The sequence below is a fragment of the Capra hircus genome, chromosome 5 (genome assembly GCF_001704415.2).
Source record: "Capra hircus breed San Clemente chromosome 5, ASM170441v1, whole genome shotgun sequence".
In the NCBI taxonomy this organism is placed as follows: domain Eukaryota; kingdom Metazoa; phylum Chordata; class Mammalia; order Artiodactyla; family Bovidae; genus Capra; species Capra hircus.
This window is the reverse complement of record NC_030812.1, coordinates 40,998,047-41,022,225: the sequence shown is the minus strand read 5'-3', so window position 1 is coordinate 41,022,225 and position 24,179 is coordinate 40,998,047. Positions and strand designations below refer to the sequence as shown.

The window sequence follows — 24,179 nt, the reverse complement described above, 5'->3', positions numbered from 1 at the left end:
TGACTATATATTCTCTAAATGAAATCAGTACTAGTGCTAACTCCTTTCAGGTATTATTGCAGACTATGTGAATTTGGGCTGATTATTAAACCTCTCTGTACAAGGGCAGATCTAGGTTGTAAGGAGCCCACTTTATGTAAAAAAAATTCAAAATTGTGATTACGAAATTATATATAGGACTTGGAAGGGGCATGCATATTCAAGTGAAGTGCCCTGAAACTTAAGCTTTATGGTAAATTCTCTTTACGGGAAATTAGCCTCTGTCTCTCTACATCTCTTTATTCATCTGTTAAATGGGATAATAGTTAAATATACAGTGAACAGGGCTTCCCTGGTATCTCAGTTGGTAAAGAATCCACTTGCAATTCAAGAGACCAGGGTTTTATCCTTGGATCAGACAGATCCTCTGGAGAAGGAAATGGCAACCCACTTCAGTATTCTTGCCCGAAAAATCCCATGGACAGAGGTTCCTGGTGGGCTACAGTCCATGGGGTCATAAGAGTCAGACGTGACTTAGTGACTACACCACCACCATGCAGTGAAGGTCGTCTCAGTTGCTTGGGACAGTCATGGTTTATGCTTGTAGCCCTAGTAGCATGCCCAGTTCAGCTTTTGCCTTGGAGGGGTTTTGAGGTGTGTGTGGGGGGGGGTTATTTTTATTCTTTTTGTAAAATTTTTAAAATTTATTTATTTATTTTATTTTTGGTTGTGCTGAGTTTTCAATCTCTAGTTGTAGAAAGCAGAAGCTGTTCTCTAGTTGTGGTGCATAGGTTTCTCATTGCAGTGGCTTCTCTTGTTGTGGAGCGTGGGCTCTAGGCATGAAGTCTTCAATAGTTGTAGCTCACAGGCTCTAGAGTGCAGTCTCAATAGTGGTGGCACACAGGCTTAGTTGCCCCATGGCATGTGGAATATTCTAGGATCAGGGATCGAACCCATGTCCCCTGCATTGGCAGGTGGATACTTACCCACTGGACCACCAGGGAAGTCCTTTATTTTTATTTTTAAATGAAGAATAGATGCTTTACAATGTTGTATTAGTTTCTGGTATGTAGCAAAGTGATTCAGTTACACATATATATACACATACTATTTTTCATATTCTTTATGGAATATTGAATATAATTCCCTGTGCTGTACAGTAGGACTTTGTTGATATTTATCAGCACATGCTGTTAAATAAAGTATGCTAGGATATGAGTGGCTCACAACACCTAACTTGTTGGAGTAGGTGAAGTATTTAGTGCTGCTGTGCTTGCTGGAGGGCAAGGTGGCTTAGTGGCAAAGAATCTGCTTGCCAATACAGGAGACATGGGTTTTATCCCCAGCTCAGGAAGCTCCCCTGGAGAAGGAAATGGCGACCCACTTCAGTATTCTTTCCCGGGAAATCCCATGAATAGAGGAACCTGGTGGGCTACAGTCCATGGGTTGCAAAGGGGTTGGACACAACTTAGTAACTAATAAAACAACAATCCCAGCTGGCCGCTGTTTCAATAGCTAGTTGTACCATTGATGCTAAGGTTGGAGAGATTTGTACATCCACCATGCCTGGGGTTGGGACCAATAAGAAACGTAGAAGATTTTAGATTAGGTGTCAGTGAAATATCTACAAGGAATAGAGGCTTGTCAGACCTGTCAGAGAACATACAAAGGGTAGTTGAAATGTTATTGCTATAGTGCTTCTGTCAACAACTACTTTCTTTTGTTATATTTTTTTGGTAAAACTTTTGTGAACTTTTTGGCAGCATGGAGCTCAAATAAAGAAAAACTAATGCTTAATGATAAATTAAGTTCTGACATTTTGTTTATCATTAAAGTTGATATGAATCTGTAACTTGTATACATGGTGTGTGCCAGCATGTATCACCTCTCATGACTTTATCATTGACCACAAAAAAATCTGAAGACACAGATCTACTGAAAAAGCATAGGATTTACTTTCAGATTTAGTAGTTAGTTATTTTAAGATTATAGTTTCAGACAGTAATTTGATACATGGAACTGCAGAACATTAAAGATAAAATTATTTCTACAAAGATAATATGGACACAGATTGGTGGATCATGGCATTATGGGTAAAACAGGATTCTTACTAAATTATGTATCCTATATAACCAAGATATACATGGAATTGGTTGTAGTTTACAGATATTTCATAGTTCATCCAAAGAGGCTTGATTTTTGATAAAATAAACTTCAGAAAAACTGAAGTTATAAAAATTTCAAATAATTTTATAGATGCACAGTTAATGTATCTGAATTACAAAGTCTTTGAGACAATACTAATGTTGAATACAAATAAATACTTCCGCATGTCATTATAAGCTTTCTGTCTTTGCTGCCTTTCATTAATTGAATTTTACAAGCATTTAAGTCCTTATGGTGTGGTTGGATGGCATCACTGACACAATGAACATGAGTCTGAGCAAGCTTCCAGGAGATGGTGAGGGATTGGGAAGCCAGGCATGCTGCGGTCCATGGGGTTGCAAAGAGTCAGACACACGTGAGTGACTGAACAGCCAAAAAGAATTGCTTTATAAATCAGTCTGTCATGCATTGTTATTGAACATTTTTGTAAGCGTGTCCTCTAAATTTTGATGACATTTTGTTCAAGAACAGTTGGAAATCTTTACTCAAAATATTCCCTGAATGGAATGAAATAATGTCAGCTGTTGAATGTTTTAGTGAATTATAATTATTGAAAATAATGTTTTTAAAAATTCATTGTGACCATCCTGACATATACACCTATGTTGGGGTATCATTCACATTCTAAAATCTCTTCCACTGTGTGATTCAGAGATGGCTGCTCATGTTTATCATTATAGCCTGTAACTATAAAAATTGTTTTCTGTGTGAAACTACTCTTAAGAATTAAGTATCTAAGAACTTATTTTAATGAAGCTCTGTATTCTGACTATTATTAATAGATATGTTTCTACCATATTGATTTGCCAAATTTTTTACAATACTTTGCCTTTTGTGGTATGTACGTATCTAAAAACTTTTCTCTAGTATTATAAGAGAAGAATTTATTTAAAATTATAGTATTCTAAAATATATCATTAGTATTCCTAACACATAAGGTAGACTGGCTTTAGTTTTAAGGAAAGCCAATGTAAGTACTTTTTCTAGGCTAGTTGCTGCCCTGAATCTTAATAAGTCTGTTAGCTAACAGTGCTAGATTTTGATGTTTTAAGTTAATATTAATTTCAGTGTAACATAAGCCATAAAATATTGTCTTTCATTTGTTAGTTATTGCTCTATTAATTGTATTTATATTTTTCACTTTTAATCACACTTAAGGTATTATTATATGATTTTAACAAACAGGAAACAGTTTCTTTTGCATGGCACCATGGCACTGAAAAAATAAGCAAATTAAAAAACAAAAGAAACAAAAAAGAATAAGTCAAGACTAACTGATAATTAAGACATATGACACCTATAATTTTAAACTCCTAATGTATTGGGTTGGCCAAAAAGTTCAGTTGGGTTAACAAAGAAGGAACATTTTGGCCAAACCAGTTGTTTCAGTATCTCCTGCATTTCTATGTAAAATGTACATTAGTATTGTGTTTTCTATTTCTTTGACAACTGTATTGCCTTTGTCTTTTTTTTCCTCAAAGAAAATATTTATTTAACATTTTGCTTTAAATATTTTCTTATTAGAAAGACTAGCAAGGGGCAGAATGCCCTGATATATTTCTGTACTCAGCATAGTTTTTTTTTCTGTCTCTCTCTGCCCCTCCCTCACTTGCTCCCTTACTTTTATTCCCTTCTTTCCCCACTTTCCCTCCATTAACCTCTTTACACCTGTTCTAGTTTTTTTCTTAACAAAAATAACGTAACAAATATCTATATTCCTGCTTCTTAGAATTGATAACTTGTAGTGTTCTACGAAGATGTTATGACCTACTGATTTTCTTTTTATTATGTGCTATAATGGCAACTAATACTGTTCATTAAAACTTTTATTGAAAGATATAGTTGCAGTATGTGTTTTTAAAAATTCATTTTCCTGAATAGCATAATAATCGTTAAAAGAATGAGCCTCATTTCCACTTTACCACTCCCAGTTCTCTGGTAGTTAAAATTTCAAGACAATATTAGAAATACTCTTAAAGTTATTTTATGTAAAATACATATAAATTTCATGACAAAACTGTCATTTGAATGAAGCCATAAAGTATTAAAAGTTTTGAATACAAAAATATGGTGAGAGAAGTATCTATATATGAAAAAGAGAAATGTATATTTTAATTTAGTTGGGTGTTAGAATATATGAAGTGAAGGGATGGAAAACAAGGTTGAAATCTGAATGATGGACAGGCTATGGAAGTCGTGCTCGTAAGTATTCCTAAGAATCAGTGCTGTGTTTTAGTGTACTTTGTAGTAAAGTATATTGGAGAATATTTACATAAACTTGAGGAGACTTTAAAATATAATCATGGCTGTTAGTTACATATTTAATATCACTATAGTCAAACTAGGCAGTATGTGAACTGAGAAATTTCAGATGTACAAGCTGGGTTTAGAAAACACAGAGGAGCCAGGGATGAAATTGCCAACATTCGTTGAATTACAGCAATAGCAAAAAAGTTCCAGGATAACATCTATTTTTGCTTCATTGACTATGAAAAAGCCTTTGTGTGGATCACAGCAAACTATGGAAAATTCTTTAAAAAGATGGGAATACCAGTATTCCCTTACCTGTTTCCTATAAAACTAGTATGCAGGTCAAGAAACAACAGTTAGAACCAGATGTGGATTAATGGACTGGTTCAAAATTTGGAAAGGAGTAAGTCAAGGCTGTATATTGTCACCTTACTTATTTAACTTCTATACAGAGTACATCATGCCAAATGCTGGGCTGGATGAATTTCAAGCTGGAATCAAGGTTTCTGGGAGCAGTATCCACAACCTTGGATATGCAAATGATACCACCCTAATGGCAGAAAGCAAAGAGGAACTAAAGAGTCTCTTGGTTAGGGTGAAAGAGGAGAGTGTAAAAACTCACTTAAAACTCAGCATTCAAAAAATTAAGATCATGACATCTGGTCCCATCACTTCATGGCAAATAGAAATGAAAAAAGTGGAAACAATGACATATTTTTATTCCTTTGGGCTCCAAAATCATTGTAGATGGTGACTGCAGCCATGAAATTGGAAGACACTTGCTCCTTGGAAGGAAAACTATGACAATCCTAGACAGCATGTTAAAAAGCAGTGCTATCAGTTTACCAGCAAAGGTCCATATAGTCAAAGCTATGGTTTTTCCAGAAGTCATGCAGATGTCAGAGTTGGACCATAAAGAAGGTTGAGTGCTGAAGAATCTATGCTTTCGATATGTGGTACTGGAGAAGACTCTTGAGAGTCCCTTGGACTGCAAGGAGATCAAACCAGTCAATCCTAAAGGAAATCAACCCTGAGTATTCACTGGAAGGATTGATGCTGAAGCTGAAGCTTCAATACTTTGGCCACTTGATGTGAAAAGCCAACTTACTGGAAATGATGCTGATGCTAGGAAAGACTGAGGGCAGCAGGAGAAGAAGGCAACAGAGAATGAAATGGTTGGATGGCATCATCAGCTCAACTGACACGCATTTGTGCAAACTCCAGGAGATAGTGAAGAACAGAGAAACCTGGTGCACTGACGTCCATGGGGTGGCAGAGTCAGATATGGTTTACTGACTAGACAACAGCAAAACTAAGCAGATGACTTCTGAGGATTCATATTTTTTAAATGGCAGGCTGTTTTAATTATGTGGACAAAATTTCTTCTTTGTCAGATATGAAATCCATCATTTCCACTATTATTTAGGGGTATTGGAAAACAGTAAGATTGCTATCTTACTTTATTTCTCTTGAGTTTTATTGAGGTATAATTGACAAGTAAAAAGACAAGGCATTTAAAGTATACTACATGATGATTTGATATATGTGTATATTGTGAAAATATTCCTCTCATCAAGTTAATTACTATATCCATCACCTCACAGATTTATTTTTTGGTGAGAACATTTAAGTTCTCCTCTCATAGCAAATTTCAATTATGCAATACAACATTATCTTCTGTAGTTACCATGGTATACATTAGATCCTCAGACCTTAGTCATCTGAACTGAAAATTTGTATCCTATTTTACAGAGCTTTCCCTCCCTATTTTCCCACTCTTCAGGAAACATTTTTCTATTCTCCAAATCTAAGTTTGATTTTTTTTTTCCTTTTCAGATTCCACATATAACTGTTACCATGTGATATTTGTTGTTCTTTGTCTGGATTATTTTGCTTATGATAATGCCTTCCAAGTTCATCCATATTATTGCAAATGACATAATTTCATTTTGTTAAACACCTTTTTTTTTCTTTTTAATTTTTTTGGCCACATCATACCACATGTGGGATCTTAGTTCACCATTTGCATTGGAAGCACATAATCTTAACCACTGGACTGCCAAGAAAGACCCTGATTTCATTCATTTTAAAAGCTCATTAACATTCCATTGTGTATATGGAAATGTACTGCATTTTCTTGATCTATTCACTTCTAACTATGGTTGATGAACACTTAGGTTGTTTTTATTTATGCAATAATGCTGCTATGAACATGTGACTAGAACTCTCTCTTTGAGATATTGATTTCTCTTGAATACATACCCAGAAGTGGGATTGCTGAATCATGTATGTGGTAGCTCTGTTTTCAATTTCTTGAGGAAATTCCATACTGTTTTCCATAGCTGCTGCTGCTGCAAGTTGCTTCAGTCGTGTCCGACTGTGCTACCCCATAGACGGCAGTCTACCAGGCTCCCCGGACCCTGGGATTCTCCAGACAAGAACACTGGAGTGGGTTGCCATTTCCTTCTCCAATGCATGAAAGTGAAAAGTGAAAGTCAAGTTGCTCAGTCGTGTCCGACTCTTCGTGACCGCATGTACTGCAGTGTACCAGGCTCCTCTGTCCATGGGATTTTCCAGGCACGAGTTCTGGAGTGGGTTGCTGTTGTCTTCTCCAGTTTTCCATAGTGGCAGCATCAATTTACATTGCTAGCAACAGTATACAGGGGTTCCCTCTTTTCCTCTTCCCAGCATTTCTTTCTTTTTAAAAAGACATTTATTTATATATTTATTTATTTGGCTGTACCCTGCCTTAGTTGCAGCACTCAGGATCTTTGATCTTCACTGCAGCATGCAGAATCTTAAGTTGCAGCATGCAAACTCTTAGTTGATGCATGTGGGATCTATTTACCTGACCAGAGATTGAACCCAGGGTCTCTGCGTTGGGAATAGGAGTCTTAGCCACCAGACCACCAGGGAAGTACTACTAGCATTTATCTTTTTTCATTCTGATAAAAGTAATCCTAACTGGTATGTGATGATAAATCATTGTGGTTTTAATCTGCATTTTCCTGATAGTGACGAGCACGTTTTCATGTACCTGTTGGCCATTTGTATGTCTTTTTTTGGAAAAATGTCTATTTAGGTCCTTTGCCAATTTTTAAATTGGGTAATTTGCATTTTTGTTATGGAGTAATATGAATTCCTAGCTCCTTACATATTTTAGATATTGATTCCTTGTCAGATATATGCAAATATTTCATATAGGGGGTCTGTTCTCAGAACAGAGCTGTCATCAGAGGTATCTGCAAATATGGATTGGGTGTGGTGTGGGAAACCTGGCAGGGCCTGCAGATCAGATTCCAACCTGTGTCCCATTGTCTGCATGGCCCATCAAACAGTTATGTACCAAACATTTGCTTTCCATTTCCATATGAATTGCCTTTCTCCCCTGTGAAGTCCCAAACCACTATTCCCAATATCCTTTTTGTCTTTAGGTGAAGATGGTATTTAAGGTGAGGACTTTAGTCATTTTGTTAATTACTCAGTTTTCCTTGGTCTCTTTCATGATTGGAGAAGGAAATGGCAACCTACTCCAGTATTCTTACCAGAAAAATTCCATGGACAGAAGAGCCTGGTTGGTATTAGTCCATGGGGTTGCAGAGTCACACATGACTAACTAACTTGGAGGGGCTTCCCTGGGTCCCTGGTGGCTTAGTCAGTAAGGAATCTGCCTGCAATGCAGGAGACTGCCTGCAGTATAGGAGACCAGGGTTCGATCCCTAGGTCAGGAAGTTCCCCTGGAAAAGGAAATGCCAACCCACTCCAGTATCCTTGCCTGGAAAATCCCCATGGAAAGAGTAGCCTGGCAGGCTACACTCCACGGGGTTGCAAAGCGTCAGACACGATGAGTGACTAAACCACCACTTTCATGCATACATGTTATTAAACTTTTGTTTGCCTTTCTCCTGTTAATGTGTCTCATGTCAGCTTAATTCTTAGACCAGTCAGAAGAACCTAGAAGGGCAGATGAAAATTTTTTTTCTGTCTGACACAGTCTTGGTTAACCCTTGGGAGAAAAAAATAACTTCATTGTCTTATTTTAATGTTAATCTAAGTGAAACCATTAGAAGCAACTGTTAGGAATATGTATATGTAAAGAGAAGGAGAGCCTTCCCAACATGCACACATATAAGTACATACATACAAATATGTACCTGATGTAGCCAAATTAAAAAATCACTTGTGGATCGTTAATTATTTTAACTGTACATCTCTTTAATGAGGCTTCGCTTGTAGCTCAGCTGGTAAAGAGTCTGCCTGTAATGCAGGAGACCCTGGTTCAATTTCTGGATCGAGAAGATCTGCTGGAAAAGGGATAGGCTTCCTACTCCAATATTCTTGGGCTTCCTTGGTGGCTCAGCTGGTAAAGAATCCACCTGCAATGAGGAAGACCTGAGTTCAATCCCTGGGTTGGGAAGGACGGCTCCACCCACTCCAGTATTCTGGCCTGAAGAATTCCATGGACTGCATAGTCCATGGGGTCACAAAGAGTCGAACACAACTGAGCCACTCTCCCTTTCACTTTTTTTTCCTCTTTAGTGAATATTTACACTCTGACAGCCCGGTATCTGAGCTTGTCTACTTCTGAGGTGTTTCTTACCTTATGAATTTTGATAATAGGCACAGCCCACCTCAGTATTCTTGCCTGGGGAATACCAAGAACAGAGTAGTCTGACAGGCTATGGTCCTTAGGGTCGCAGAGTCAGACACAACTGAAGTGACTTAGCATGCACACACAGCACAGCCAACTTACTTTTGTACAATCTAGAAGGAAAAAAAAACAACATACCTCTTTCAGCCTGTTTTGCTACTAGTGAATTGGCATATGATCTAAGCTTGGACTGATGCGCTTATCTTTTACCTTGAATCAAGTTAGTAATCCAAAGAAATAAGGCCTGCAAGGTGCCTATTCTAGTAAGCAGCTGCAGGAGCTGCAACAGGATTGAATTTTCAGGATTAGTAATGCTAGAAGATGCTAGAAGAGGTGGTGGTTCATTGTTTAGAAGTAGAAATGCTACAGTCAATGGAGTCCAGTGTTCACAAGTGCTAGCAGTGGTATCCTTTTGAGACTAATCATGGTGTAATTTTGACTGTGACACCACAGCTACTTAGTCTTCCTTGTTCCTGCCAGTTGCCAAACATGCTTGCTCAGCCCTTTGGCAGATCTACTGGTTATCCAACTTCCTTTTAACTTATTTTCTATTTAACCAAAGATGCTTTCCTTTCTTGTAACTATGAATCCTAACTGATATTCTTTTTTAATGTAGGTAGTTGAAAATGACTGTATTCAGTAAAACATTTAGACATAGAGTACTGCTTAGAGTAACATTGTTGCCTTAATAATAGTCTAAAATGTTTAGTTTAAGAAATTACCTTTGACTTATACATCAAGATCCATTTTTACTTTCGGTGTGGTTTAGTGATAGTAGGCTGATCTAGCAATTGGTCTTGAATTCCTAATTATTTTTTTATTAGGCAAATAGAAATGGGGATTATCTAGTACATAGAATTTGGTAAAAGCCATAAGATAATGTCTTGGATAATGGAAAATCAGCCTGAAATAAGTTCAATTGTTTTATACATAAGAAAACTGTATTTAGTTTTTGACTTTTCCCTAATTATATTGATCTTTACAATGTGGAACTACTTATAAAATTGATGTTTATATTTTCTCTTTATAATCTGGATTGTTAAGTTTTATTACAGCATCTTCTTATATTTCTGAACTTTGAAAAGTCACTTCATTTTCTGTGCCATAGTTTTTTAAGTTTTGAAATGATGTAGAATAAACTAATCTCAAAGGTCCATTCTAGCCTTAGCATTTGATGAGTTAATGAAATGTAATTTATTTCCTTTTTTTCCTAAAGTTTGAATGCCAGCAGTATACTTACGATGCAGCATGGAGCATAGTAGATTGGATTTATTTTTCAGTGACCTCAAAGTGATCAATTTAAGACATCTGTTGGGAAATATGTTAAATAATAAGTTCAGTAAGCAGCAGAGTGTAGGGATATTCAGAACTGTCCTTCATGTAGTTTATGAAAATCATTTGGAAAAATGAACTGCTTTCTTTATTCACAGTTAGCATGCTTAGACAGAATTAGAAGGCACTGATTTAAAATTTCAAAGCTAGAATTCTTGAATTTAAATCCTGGCTCTATCACTTATTAGCAGTGTGACCTTGAACAAATTAATTAACCTCTCTGTGTCTAGTTTCTTCATCAGTAAAGTGGGAATAAAAATAGAACTTACATTATAGAGTTGCTATGAAGATTAAATGAGTTTTTACATGTAAAGATTCTGGAGTATCTACATTGATGCAAGATATATGGTACTCATTATTAGCAATTTTATTTTCATGTTAGCATAATATATAACTAGAATACATTTTGTTATTTTATTTATAATTTGTAAATATTGAATTTGAAACCATAATTCATGTATGTCCAAAAGATACATTGTGCATATTTGCTTATATTATCAATAAATGTTTTATAGCATTTCACTATTATTAATAAAGCAAATATTTTATGCCTCTTAAATGCTGTATTATCACTGGGAGTCAGTGCAGTTTTTGGCATGAAGGTTATGTGGTCTGAAGCACATCCATAATGACTAGCAGTGTTTTAAAGAAGTTCTGAGGTTTCAGGTACGCGTAGCTAATGTAACTTAAGTTGCTCTAATAATAAACTTAACATTTCGTTAGATCCTATATAGATTTTTATCTTCTCTCTATTCTGTGTTAATTTTAGTAGAATATTGAATTACAAGGAAAGGCAAAGAAAACAGCAGTGTTGACCTAGAATATTGCTATCAGATAAGAGTGCTTCAGTGATACATTCTTTCCATGCACTGATTTCTCTACTTATTTTGATTTTTATAACTGATTTATTTTATGCTTAATTATTCACCATAGGTCTAGAGTCTGTTTTATTAGTTCTTGGGTTTTTTTATCCAGGAAAATTTTGTGAAACAGTATATATTTTATAAATAATTTGAGAACATTTTTATAGTTTCTTCTCAGAAAATAATTATTGCTACTTTTAGATTTTAATTCCAAGTCTTCAGTTCAGATAAAATGACAGTTGTTTTAGAGACTATTTATTTAATTATTATAAAATAATCCTGCTTCCCTTTTCAGGACCAGGGTTCTGATCAAGCAGGAAAGGAGAAAGCAGAAGGTAAAGAAAATATATTTTTATTGTGTCTCATAGTGTTACAAGAACAGTGATATTTTGGAGCATTTTTCCAAGGTTAATAAATTCACCTGAGTGAAACTGGAGGAACATTTTAGTTTCTCCATTCTTATAGATAGCTTAATTAGCTACCCATTTTTCTCAGGCACAGAATTATGGAGCATTGTTGATTCTTGTTGTCATCTAGTTCCAATATATCCCAAGTCTGATCACTTCTCACAGTTAATACTGTTAGCACCCTTATCCAAATCATTTGTTGCCCAGGGTACTATAGTAACCTTATAACCTATCTCCTACTTTTTTTAGTGTTTTTAAAAAATAATTGCATTGATTGTATTACATAATAAAGTTGAGCGTGTATCTTGCAAAAAAGTGATACATATCCTAAGGAAACTTCCTTATGTGCAGCTTGAGATATGTACATGCTTCTTGGGATCTTTGTTGTTGTTAAATAGCAAACAAAATAGAGAGAAGAAAGAGAGGAAGAAGAAGGACAGGGTACAGGGGAGAGAAAAGGTAGCACCGAATAAATGTCCAGGAGCAGGAGAATGGTTAAGCAACTTGTGGTATACCCAAGGTATAGCAGTGAAAATGTATCATTTGCATGTAATTATTGTAGATAAATCTCAAAACCAGAATGTTGAGCAAATAAAGAAACTCACAGAAAAATACAAGCAGTGAGATTTCATGTTCAGAGGTGAAAGTGAAAGTTGCCCAGTAGTGTCCGACTCTTTGCAAGCCCATGGGCTACATAGTCCATGGAATTTTCCAGGCCAGAATGCTGGAGTGGGTAGCCTTTCCCTTCTCCAGGAGATCCTCCCAACCTAGAGATTGAACCCAGGTCTCCCACATTGCAGATGGATTCTTTACCAGCTGAGCCACCAGGGAAACCCAAGAATACTGGAGTGGGAAGCCTATCGCTTCTCCAGCGGATCTTCCTGACCCAGGAATTGAATTGGGGTCTCCTGCATTACAGGTGGATTCTTTACCAACTGAGCTACCAGGGAAGCCTCAGAGGTAGTGAAATTTAAAGAAAAGTTAAGGGAGTGATTGTGATGAAAGTAGGATATTCGTTACCTCAGTGAAATGATGCTTTATTGTAAATTTAACCTTTTTTTTTTCCTTGATTACTACTGAGGCTATCTTTTCATTCAGATTTTCTGCTTCATGAGATACATTTCCAAGTATTTCTTTCATTTTTTATTTGGGTTGTTTGTCTTTTTCTGTGTTTTTATATATCTAGGAATTCTTTGTCAGTTATATGTGTACTCAGTAGCTTTTATGTTTACTTTCTTAATGATATCTTTGAAGGAAAGTTCTCACTTTCAATGTCATTGAATTTATCAAAAATTTTTTTGCTCTTTTATTTTTTTGTATTCTGTTCTTCACACAACTGTTATCATGATTTTTTTTTTTAAAGAAAAACACAGAATTTATTATTTCCTTAAAAACCTCAATTGCTTTTCATTGCTTTTAGAATAAATCTGATTTAACCATAGCTTGACAATCCCAGGTGGTATAGTGGTAAAGAATCCGGCTGCCAATGCAGAAGATGTGGATTCAATCCCTGGGATGGAAGATCCCCTGGAGTAGCAAATGGCAACTCACTCCATTATTCTTACCTGAGAAGTTTTTCCTTGTCCTTCCATGGACAGAGGAGCCAGGTGGGCCACACATGGGGTCACAAAGAGTCAGACATGACTGAGCAGCATGCATGCAACCATAGCCTAAAAGGACCTAAAGGGTCTGCATCCTGCCTGCTTCTCTGACCTTATGTTTTACTGCTCGCCCTGTTGTCCATTGTATTTCAACCACAATGACCTTCTTTCTGCCACTCTTCTTCCCTTTCTCTGGCATAGTCTCCCTTGAGATATTTTATGTCTGGCTTGTCAATATTTGGGTCTCAGCTAAAGTATCTGTTAGATTGACTTTCTCTGATCACTACATCTAAATAGCTCCCCACCCTCCAGTTACTGTTTCTTCAGTATTCCCTTTTATTTATCACTCTTTTCAAAGTCTGGTATTTTCTTATAAATTTATTGATTCTGTTCTCCTCTCCCACCCCATTAATATATATTCATAAAAAAGGATCTTACCACTTTTAATCACTGTGTTATCTCCTATGCCTAGAATTATGTGTAACATAGGCACTTGATACTAAATAATCTATGAATGTAGTCTGTCCCCAGACTATTAAAAAAAAAATCTTAAAAGTGTTTGGATCATTCTTTGAACATTTATAAGAAAAGACTCACAGCACTTTGCTAAAGGATTGATCTCTAGTCATGTCACTTTCTTACTCTTTGAAAATTTCATACCGTCCTTTGTCTCCTCAAGCCTCTCTTCCCCAACCCTGTTCTTCTTTCCTTCATACTAATTAGATGACCTTGTCTCATATTTCAATGGAAATAGAAGCTATCAGATGATAATTATCTCACATTTCTACCACCAGTAGTATAGGAGGCTGTGAAATTTAGACTCTTTAGGCAAACTGCTAGTTTCATGGTTGATTTTAATTCATTTGTAAACATATAAAGTGTGTCACAGGAATATAAAAATATTGTCATTTATTTGATTGCATTATTGCTTTTTATTATTTATTATTCTGCCTGAAACATATAGTTGCTGCAGTAACTTTCTAATTATTTTAGGAATATTTTGAAAAGAAAAGGTTAAAGTCAAAAATGAAATTATTGGGAGTTTTATCCCCTGTCAAAAATTCTACTGTCAGTTTAGACCTCCTTAACCTGTATATGGTAAATCAGATATCTTGCCAGAAGAAAACATCTGGTAAGTAAATTTTTCTAATACCATTTTTTAAATTCAATGTGATTATAAGGTTTAATTTTCTAATAAGTGTAATTTTAGAACTCAAAGGATGTGGAAAGGAAACTTTTAAAACTTAAAAGTTTTAAAAGTTTTTTTGCCTGTTTAAGAAAATTTGTTAATTTTTGCTTAAAATCTCTTATTCCTTAATCCATTTATTTTTATTTTTAGTTTGTATAAATGTTATATAAAATTAATTTTATAAGGCATGGTTAGACTTATTGCAGTGCAGCTGTTTCAATTATTACATTATTCTGTCTCGGCAGTTAGTTACCAAAGTTCAGCTAAAGAGCAGGAAATAAATGTATTTATTATCTTATACTATTTTAGAGAATCTATTTAAAAAGGAAGAGCTGAAAAGATTTTTCTCTCAATGATTAGTTTCCTGATTCACAACTTAAATAATTTCTCAGGCATTCTTGGGATGTTAATTGTAGTAGTCTTAATACTTCAAAATAAAGTTCATTTTGGCTTGTACTTTGATTCTTTAAGTAAATAAAAAAGTTTAATCACACTATTTTTTTTTTTCTGTCTCAAGGGACCTTTGTCTGATACTTAGTTTTTAAAACAAGTGCTAAAATGAGAGCTTAAAAGAGTTCATAAATGATAGATGGAAATTGATTATAGTATTCTTAGTATCCCCTCTTTTCCTTTCTCTGTCATTTTTTGTTTCTCCCTCCACAGAGCAGTTTACACAAGTAAAAAACTTTTACTGTAGTAAAAGTAAATATGTAATTCGTGGACTTTAGGAATAGAAGTTTTTGTTGTAAATCTGATTTTATTTTCTTCACTTATATAATATTGTTATCAACTATACTCACATTTTATATTAGATCTTCAGATCTTAATCATCATACAGCTCAAAGTTTGTGCCCTTTTGCCAGCCTCTGCCTATTTCCCCTTCTCTCTCATCCTCAGCCCCCGGAAACCACTTTTCTACTCTGTGTTTCTATGAGTTTGACCTTTTTTTTCCAAGGTTCCTCATGTAAGTGATACCATGCCGTATTTGTCTTTTTCTGTCTGGCTTATTTCACTTAGCATAATATTTTCAGGGTCCATCCATGTTGTCATAATTGGCAGGATTTTCTTCTTTCTCAGGGCTGAATACTATTTTATGTATACACCACATCTGTTCATCCGTTGACAGACAGTTGTTTCCATATCTTGGTTATTGTGAATAATACTTCATTGAACAGGAGAGTGCAGATTTGTCTTCAAGATCCTTTTTTGTTTTTTTTTTATTATTGTGTATAGTTTTTTATTTTTTAATTTTAAAATATTTAATTCTTGCATGCATTCCCAAACATGAACCCCCCTCCCACCTCCCTTCCCATAACATCTCTGTGGGTCATCCCCATGCACCAGCCCCAAGCATGCTGTATCCTGCGTCAGACATAGACTGGCGATTCAGTTCCAGAAGGGGTATTGCTGAACCTTGTGTTAGTCTACTTTTAATTTTTTGAGGAACCTCCATTCTGTTCTCCATAGTGGCTGAACCAATTCACATTTCCACCAATAGTGCACAAGTGTTTCCTTTTCTCCACATTCTTGTCAGCACTTGTTATCTCTTGTCTTTTTGATAATTCCTTCTGACAGGTTTGGGAAGATGTCTTATTGTAGTTTTGCTTTGCATTTTCCTGATGATTACTAATATTGAGTACTCCTTGCCATTTGTATGTCTTTTTTGGAAAAATATCTATTCAAGTCCTCTGCCCATATTTATATTAGTTTTTTTTTTTTTGCTAATGAGTTATGTGAATTCTTTATATTGTGGATGTTAACCCCTTATCAGATATGTGATTTGCAAATACTTTCTCCCATTCCTTAGGTTGTCTTTTCATTGTGTTAATGATTTTCTTCTGCTATGCAGTAGCTTTTTAGTTGAATGTAGTCTCAGTTGTTTATTTTTGCTTTAGTTGCCTTTGTTTTGATGTAAAATGCAAAAAATTACCAAAATGGAGAACAGAGAGCTTACCCTTTATGTTTGCTATATTTTCTTTTAAGATTTCTATAATTTTGAGTCAAACGGTTTTTACTGTTCCCCCCCACCCCTTGGGCCATGTGCAGCATGCAGGATCTTAGTTCCTCAACCAGGGAACATCTTTATCTCCAAGGCAGAGGGACACTGAGAGCAATCTAAATGGACAGGACTGCTGTTTTCCCCAATTTACTACTCATACTCCTTTTTTGTCTTATCACATTTTCCATAACTTTTCCATTCCTCATCAAACCTAATGTAAAAATACTCAGGTTCTTTGGGTCTTCATTTTCTTATGACGTTTTCTATGTAAGACTTATATTAAATAACCTTTGTATGCTTTCCTCTTGTTAATCCATCTGTTGTCACAGGAGCCCCAGTTGGGAGTATAGAAGGGTAGAGGATAGAGGTATTTTTACTCTCCTTAAAAAAAAGACTTTATAAGTAAGGCTCAACTAACAGACATTCAAATAATGTTATGAACTGAATGTTTGTGTCCTCCCGTCCAAATTCATGTATTGAAATTCCAACTTGTAATGTAATGATTCAGGAGGGACTTTTAGGAAGCAGTTAGGTCATGAGGGTGGAACTCTCATGAATACAGTTGTACCCTGATTAAAGAAATATCAACAACCTCAGATATGCAGATGATACCACTCTAATGGTAGAAAGTGAAGAGGAACTAAAGATTCTCTTGATGAGGGTGAAAGAGGAGAGTGTAAAAGCTCGCTTAAACCTCAACATTCAAAAAATGAAGATTACCAGTTCCATCACTTCATGGTGAATAGAGGGCAGAAAGTAGACACAGTGACAGATTTTCTTTTCTTGGGCTCCGAAATCACTGTGGACAGTGACTGCAGCCATGAAATTAAAAGACACTTGCTCTGCCGGGGTCCAGCCCTGGTGGATCCAGTGTAATTCGAAGTGGGGATGCAGTCAGTAAGAAAAACTTATTTATTTAGAAATATAAAGAGAGATTAGGAAAGAATAGTGCAGTAGGAAAATTAGTGGAGAAAAGGGGCTGAATAACTTGGTTTACGTGGAAAACCAATAAAGTTCCAAGACAAGGACCTTGCACCATCTACGTAGGCCACCGGTGCCCACTTGAATAGTGGAGGGTGCCCCTCCTTGGGCTCCCTTTTGCGTGGGTCTCAGAAGCCAGGGCAAATAAGTAGAAACAGTGAGCCTCCACGCTCCAGATGGGAATTCAGCCAGAAAAGGGAGAAAAGAACGACATGGAGGAGCCAAGCATCGGTGCCAGACCCACAACTTTATTTTCAAAAGCAGCTTATATACCCCAAGTTGTACATAAAGAAATAATGGAATGTGCAGAGTTATGCAGGGGCAGCAGTCCTGACCCTTATTGAGACCAGGCTTTCTTTTTGCATACCTTCCCGTATACAAAAGGTCTCAGGTGGTTTACATTATCTTCTGGCCAAGAGGACTGTTAACATTTTTATGGCTCTCTTCCTAGATAAATGTCTATCAACCAGAAAACTCTTTTTCCCTTGAAGGGTTTTTTTCTTTAATCTGCATCACCCTCAAAGTACTAAATAAAGTTACATTCCTGTAGAACAAAGGTGCAGTGGGTTATAACAAAGAACTTAACTCAAAGATCTAATGTTGCTAATACCAAGGCTACTACCTGTTTTTTCTATATACCAACTATATCTACAAATAAAAGATATGAAAACTTGGCAGCAGGTATTGGCTCAACAAATGAAACCCTTAATCAGTCCTATTCTAATGATTTTGACTCCTCGAAAGCCCCCACATTCCTAGGATGTTTTAAGCTTCCTGTGCCTCTCGCGGTCAGGAGGCCACAAACAATCACATGTGCAGCTGTAAGAGTCCGGCAGGCAGGCTAGAAAGCCATCAGAGGGGTTTTTGGATTGAAACACTCGTATTATGCCCAGGAGATTTATTATCTAAAAGCTCTAAATTAACTTTTTCCAGAAAAAGGTGGTGGGGGGACAGCCCCCTGTTAATGTCAGAAGAGTAGGTGGAAAGCATAACACAGTAAAGCAGGCAGACTCTGGTTTTGAGGGGTAGATGCTGGGGAACAGGGGTCTTCTGAGGCTCGATCCTGCCTTTGTGTATGCTGAGCCTCCTTCCTCATGACTTTTGCCACGGGCAGAGTTCCTCACACTGGCTCCCGACATTGCTCCTTGGAAGGAAAGCTATGAGAGTCTAGACAGCATATTAAGAAGCAGAGGTGTCACTTTACCGACAAAGGTATGTATATAGTCAAAGCTATGGTTTTTTCAGTAGTCATGTGCTGATGTGAGAGCTGGGTATAAAGAGTACAGAGTGCCAGAGAATTGATACATTCAAATAAGTCAGTCCTAATGGAAATCAACCCTGGATATTCTTTGGAAGGACTGATGTTGAAGCTGAAGCTCCAATACTTTGTGAAGAACCAAGTCATTGGAAAAGACACTGATGCTGGGAAAGATTGAGGGCAAAAGGAGAAAAAGACAGGAGAGGATGAGATGGTTAGATAGCATCACTGACTCATTGGACATGAATCTGAGCAAAGTCTGAGATAATGAAGGACAGAGAAGCTTGGCATGCTGCAATCCATGGGGTTGCAAAGAGTTGAGCACAACTTAGTGACTGAACAGCAACAACAATGAAACCCCAGAGAGCTCTTTCTCCCTTTCTACCATCTGAAAGCACAGGGAGAAGATGGTTGTCTGAGAAACAGGAAGCAGGCCCTCACCAGACACCAGATTTTCTAGCATCTTCATCTTGGACATCCCAGCCTCCAGACTGAGAAATAAATTTCTGTTGTTCATAATCCACCCAGTCTATGGGATCCAGTTTCAGCAGCCTTGAAAGGACCAAGGTACTTAACTAAAAGGAAGGGCAGTGGTGCAGCTGGGCTTCAGAAACTGCTTGAATCAGAGGTTTTGAATTCAATCAAGATTTTTTCTCACTTCAGATATTAGCTTCATTCTCTCAGACTGTCTTCATCACTGGGGCTTAAAACATTACCTTAAAAAACTAACATTGCTCATCTCTCCTAGTTTTGCCATTAGAGAAATACTGAGAGATGTTTCACTGGTCCTGAACTTCTGAAAATTCCACTGAAGGAATATTGCCTTACCCCAGGTCTTAGCACTGGAACAATTACTCCTAACCAGAGGGAACAGTTCTTAATTCTCCTTGGGTTAGATGTCTACCCCTTCACCAATTATTTTTACTGAAAGGCAGGGTTTTATAAGATGGTGGAAAGTCTCCACTAGAACTGTATAGTTGATGCATGTGTAAAAAACATTCCCCAGAAAAGAAAAGTTGTTACAAGTACTGAACAGACAAAAAAGAGACTTTTTCTATAAAGAGACACAAAGATTCTGCTTCTATAAATTTAAAAAATCTAGTGAGGGAAATAGAGTTAATCACAAACAACAAAGGATGGTAAGTGTATTTATAGAGAACCTATATAGTGCTATGAGAATGTGTAAGACAATATCGGATACGGTCTGGGTTTCAAGGAAGTATTAGAGGAAGAAAAAATTAGAAGGGATTTAATAGAACCCCTTTCAAGAGGAGTATATAAGATGATAAAGTAAAAAGAATGATTCAAAATATCTGAGATAGTATTGTAATGTTTTCTAATATACATAGAATACAGGTGGTTTCAGTAAATTTCTAAAATGTGCATTTCTTTAATGAACATAGTATATCAAATGATGCTTTAAAATTTTTTATTTTTCTTATAATTTTTTATAAATTATATATTTTTTCATTCTAGAAACTGTGAGGAAACCAATGCACGTGAATATGAATAAAGACATAAAAATGCCCCTAAGAAAGCATGATATAGAACTTCCAATGTCACCTAACTGTGTACCATCTAAACTCTGCATTGATGATATAGAAAACAAGTAGGTTTTAGCTAGGTTATATTAATGTATCTATCTGATGTATATTACATTAATATATATATTATAGCATCATATATCATTGTATATTATTTAAATGGTCATTATTGTTTTACCTTTTTACTCACTGGAAGATATACAGAGGATTTATTCTTCTATAATAGCTCCAGTTTTTGTTTGTTCAGCTGCTATAATATCATTAAACTATTAAGACATTTATCAAATGACCAAATGTCCATACTAAGTTTTTTGTACACATAGTTTGACTTTATCATAAAATCTCTCATAACAATATAATTTTTAGAAAACTCAATAATAATATGATCTGGAATAAATAGAGTTACTTAGAGTTTCATATGTTTTCATGTATTTGTATATAACAGTATTAATTTTAAATAGATATATAAAGATGGTCAATTTAATGCCATCTATATTTTTAACCTTAAAATTTTATTTTTGTTAGTATATACTATCAAAGACTAGACACCAAGGAAGAACTTGATCCAGTTCAGGTGAGGTTTTTTAAATTAAATTTTATTATTTTTATAGTTGTGATATGCCAACAAATGATATAAATTTTTCAAATACTGGAAAAACTTAGTATTTATAATTATTCTTTTAAAAGTTTTTAATATAAGGAACATACACCTTAAGAATATTTTAGCCAATTGATTACGAGAAACATTTTGGAGTTCTGACAAGGTAGATAAGGCCTATGTGTATGTAGTATTTGCTTCTGCTTGTTACTGACAAGCTGTAAAGGATAGTTCATTTGGAGATTCCTGTTTTTGGTTCATGCAAGCATTGAGTAATTCATCTCTTCACACAGTGATCAGATTGTTTGATTTCATATGAAATTGTGATTTTCGATAGTCTTGTTGATCCTAGGATTATTTTTCAAAGTATTGCAAATGATTATTTTTTTAGCAAATTTTAATTTTTAAAAATTTCGTTTACTTATTTTTTAATTGAAGTATAGTTGATTTACAATGTTGTGTTTCAGGTATACAGTATGGTGGCTTAATTATATATATATTTAAATTTTTTTCCTTTATTATTGTTGTTCAGTAGCTCAGTCCTCCCCAACTCTTTGTGATCCCGTGGACTGCAGCACACCAGGCTTTGCTGTCATTCACTATCTCCCAGAGTTTGCTCAAACTCTTGTCCACTGTGTCAGTAGTGCCATCCAACCAAGCATCTTTTAATTTCATGGCTACAGTCACTGTCTACGGTGATTTTAGAGTTCAAGGAAAGGAAGTCCGTCACTGTTTCCTATTTTTTTCCATCTGTCATGAAGTGGTGGCATTAGTTTTTTTATTAATGTTTTTCTTTATGCTGCTTCTGCTGCTGCTGCTAAGTCGCTTCAGTCGTGTCCGACTCTGTGCGACCCCATAGACGGCAGTCCACCAGGCTTCCGTCCCTGGGATTCTCCAGGCAAGAACACTGGAGTGGGTTGCCATTTCCTTCTAATGTTTTTCTTTATAGGTTATTATAAAATATATATTTTAAAGTATTCGTTTATATATTTATTTGGAAGCATCAGCTCTTACTTGCAGCACACAAGATCGTCACTGAGTCATGTGGGATCTTTCGTTGAGGCCATGGACTCTCTAGTTGTGGCATGTGTGTTCTTCACATGGCCTCTGGAGCACACGCACTCAGTAGTAGCAGCATGCAGGGTTAGTCGCTCTACAGCTTGTGCGACCTTAGTCCCCAGACCAGGGATCAGACCCATATCTCCTGCATTGCAAGGTGGATTCTTAACCCCTGGACCACCAAGGAAGTTCCAGTTATTACAAAGTATTGAGTACAGTTCTCTGGGCTATCCAGGAGGTTCTTATTGGTTATTCACTTTGTATATAGTAGTGCATGGGTGCTCAGTCACTCAGTCATGTCCGTCTGATTCTTTGTGACCCACATGGACTGTAGCCCACCAGACTCCTCTGTCCATGGAATTTTTTGCCTCTGTCCAGGCAAAAATACTGGAGTGGGTTGCCATTTCCTCCTCCAGGGGATCTTTCCCACCCAGGGATTGAACCCACGTTTCCTGTGGCTCCTGCATTAACAGCTAGATTCTTTACCCTGAGCCACTTGGGAAGCATATAGTAGTGTTTATATGTTAATCCCAACTTCCTTATTTATCCCTCCCCACTTTCAACTTTGGTAACTGTAAGTTTGTTTTCTATGTCTGTGGGTCTATTTCTGTTTTGTAGATAAGTTCATTTGTATCTTTTTTTTTTAGATTCCACTTATAAGTGATATCCTGTGATATTTGTCTTCCTCTGTCTGGGTTACTTTTCTTAGTATGGTTATTTCTATGTCTATCCATGTTGCTGCAAGTGGCATTATTTTGTTCTTTTTTTTATAACTGAGTAAATATATATATGCAACATATTCTTTATCCATTCATCTGTTTGTGGACATTTAGGTTGCTTCCATGTCTTAGCTGTTGTAAATAGTGCTGTGATGAACATTGGGATGCATGTATCTTTTCAAATTACGGTTTTCTTCAGATAAATGCCCAGGAGTGGGATTGCAGGAGCATATGATAGCTCTATTTTTAGTTTTTAAGGAACCTTCATACTATACTCCAAAGTGAATCTGTAAATTACCTTGGTTAGTGAGTTGTTTTAACATTAATTCTTCCAGTTCAGGAACATGGTATATCTTTCCACCTGTTTGTGTCATCTTGAGTTTCTTTCATCAGTGTCTTACCATTTTCAGAATATAGGTCTTTTGCCTCCTTAAGTCTCTTTCTAGATATTTTCATCTTTGTGATGTGATTGTAAGTGAAATTGTTTCCTTAATTTATCTTTCTGATCTTCCATTGGGAATGTATGGAAATGCAATAGATTTCTGTGTGTTAATTTTGTATCCTACAACTTTACCACATTCACTGATGTGCTCTAGAAGTTTTCTGGTAGCATCTTCAGGGTTTTCTATGTATGAAAGTGAAAGTCTCCCAGTCATGTCCGACTCTTTGTGACCCCATGGACTATATAGTCCCTGGAATTCTCCTGGAAGAATACTGGAGTGGGTAGCTGTTCCCTTCTCCAGGGGATTTTCCCAACCCAGCAATCAAACACAGGTCTCCCACCTTGTGGGCAAATTTTTTACCAGCTGAGCCACCAGGGAAGCAAATATAGTGTCATGTCACCTGCAAATGGTTACAGTTTTACCTCTTCTTTTCCAATTTGAATTTTTTTTTTAAATTTCTCTTTCTTTTTGACTGCTATGGCCAGGACTTCCAAAACTGCACTGAGTAAAAGTGGTAAGTGTGGACATCCTTGTCTTGTACCTGATCTTAGAGGAAATGTGTTGAGTATGATGTTTGCTGTGGGTTTGTCATAAATGGCCTATATTATGTTGAGATATGTTCCCTCTATTTGCACTTTCTGGAGAGTTTTTATCATAAATGGATTTTGAATTTTATCAAAAACTTTTTCTACATTTATTGATATGGTCATATGACTTTTATTCTTCAGTTTATGAATGTGGTATATATTATACTGATTAATTTGTGGATATTGAAAAATCTTTGTATCCCTGGGATAAATACCACTTGATCATGGCATTTGTTGTTCAGTCGCTAAGTCGCACTTGACTCTGCATCCCATGAATTGCAATATGCCACGCTTCCCTTGTCCTTCACTATTTCCCGGAGTTTGCTCAAACTCATGTCCACTGAGACTGTGATGTCATCCAACCATCTCATCCTCTATCGCCCCCTTCTCCTCCTGCCTTCAGTCTTCCCCAGCATCAGGGTCTTTTCAGTCAGATCTTTGCATCAGGTGGCCGAAGTATTGAAGCTTTGGCTTCAGCATCTGTCCTTCCAGTGAATAGTCAGGGTTCATTTCCTGGTTTGATCTTGCAGTCCAAGGGACTCTCAAGAGTTTT

General features: G+C 36.3%; 1 protein-coding gene across 1 annotated transcript in view; it reads left to right on the top strand.

Moving 5' to 3' along the window:
* The window catches only part of C5H12orf40 (chromosome 5 C12orf40 homolog), a 92,518-nt gene that overhangs the window by 9,748 nt on the left and 58,591 nt on the right, over positions 1–24,179 (top strand). Inside the window, 4 exon segments of the mRNA XM_005680229.2 lie at positions 11,537–11,576; positions 14,243–14,381; positions 20,153–20,285; positions 20,746–20,794. Coding sequence (XP_005680286.2) covers positions 11,537–11,576; positions 14,243–14,381; positions 20,153–20,285; positions 20,746–20,794 — 361 coding nt within the window.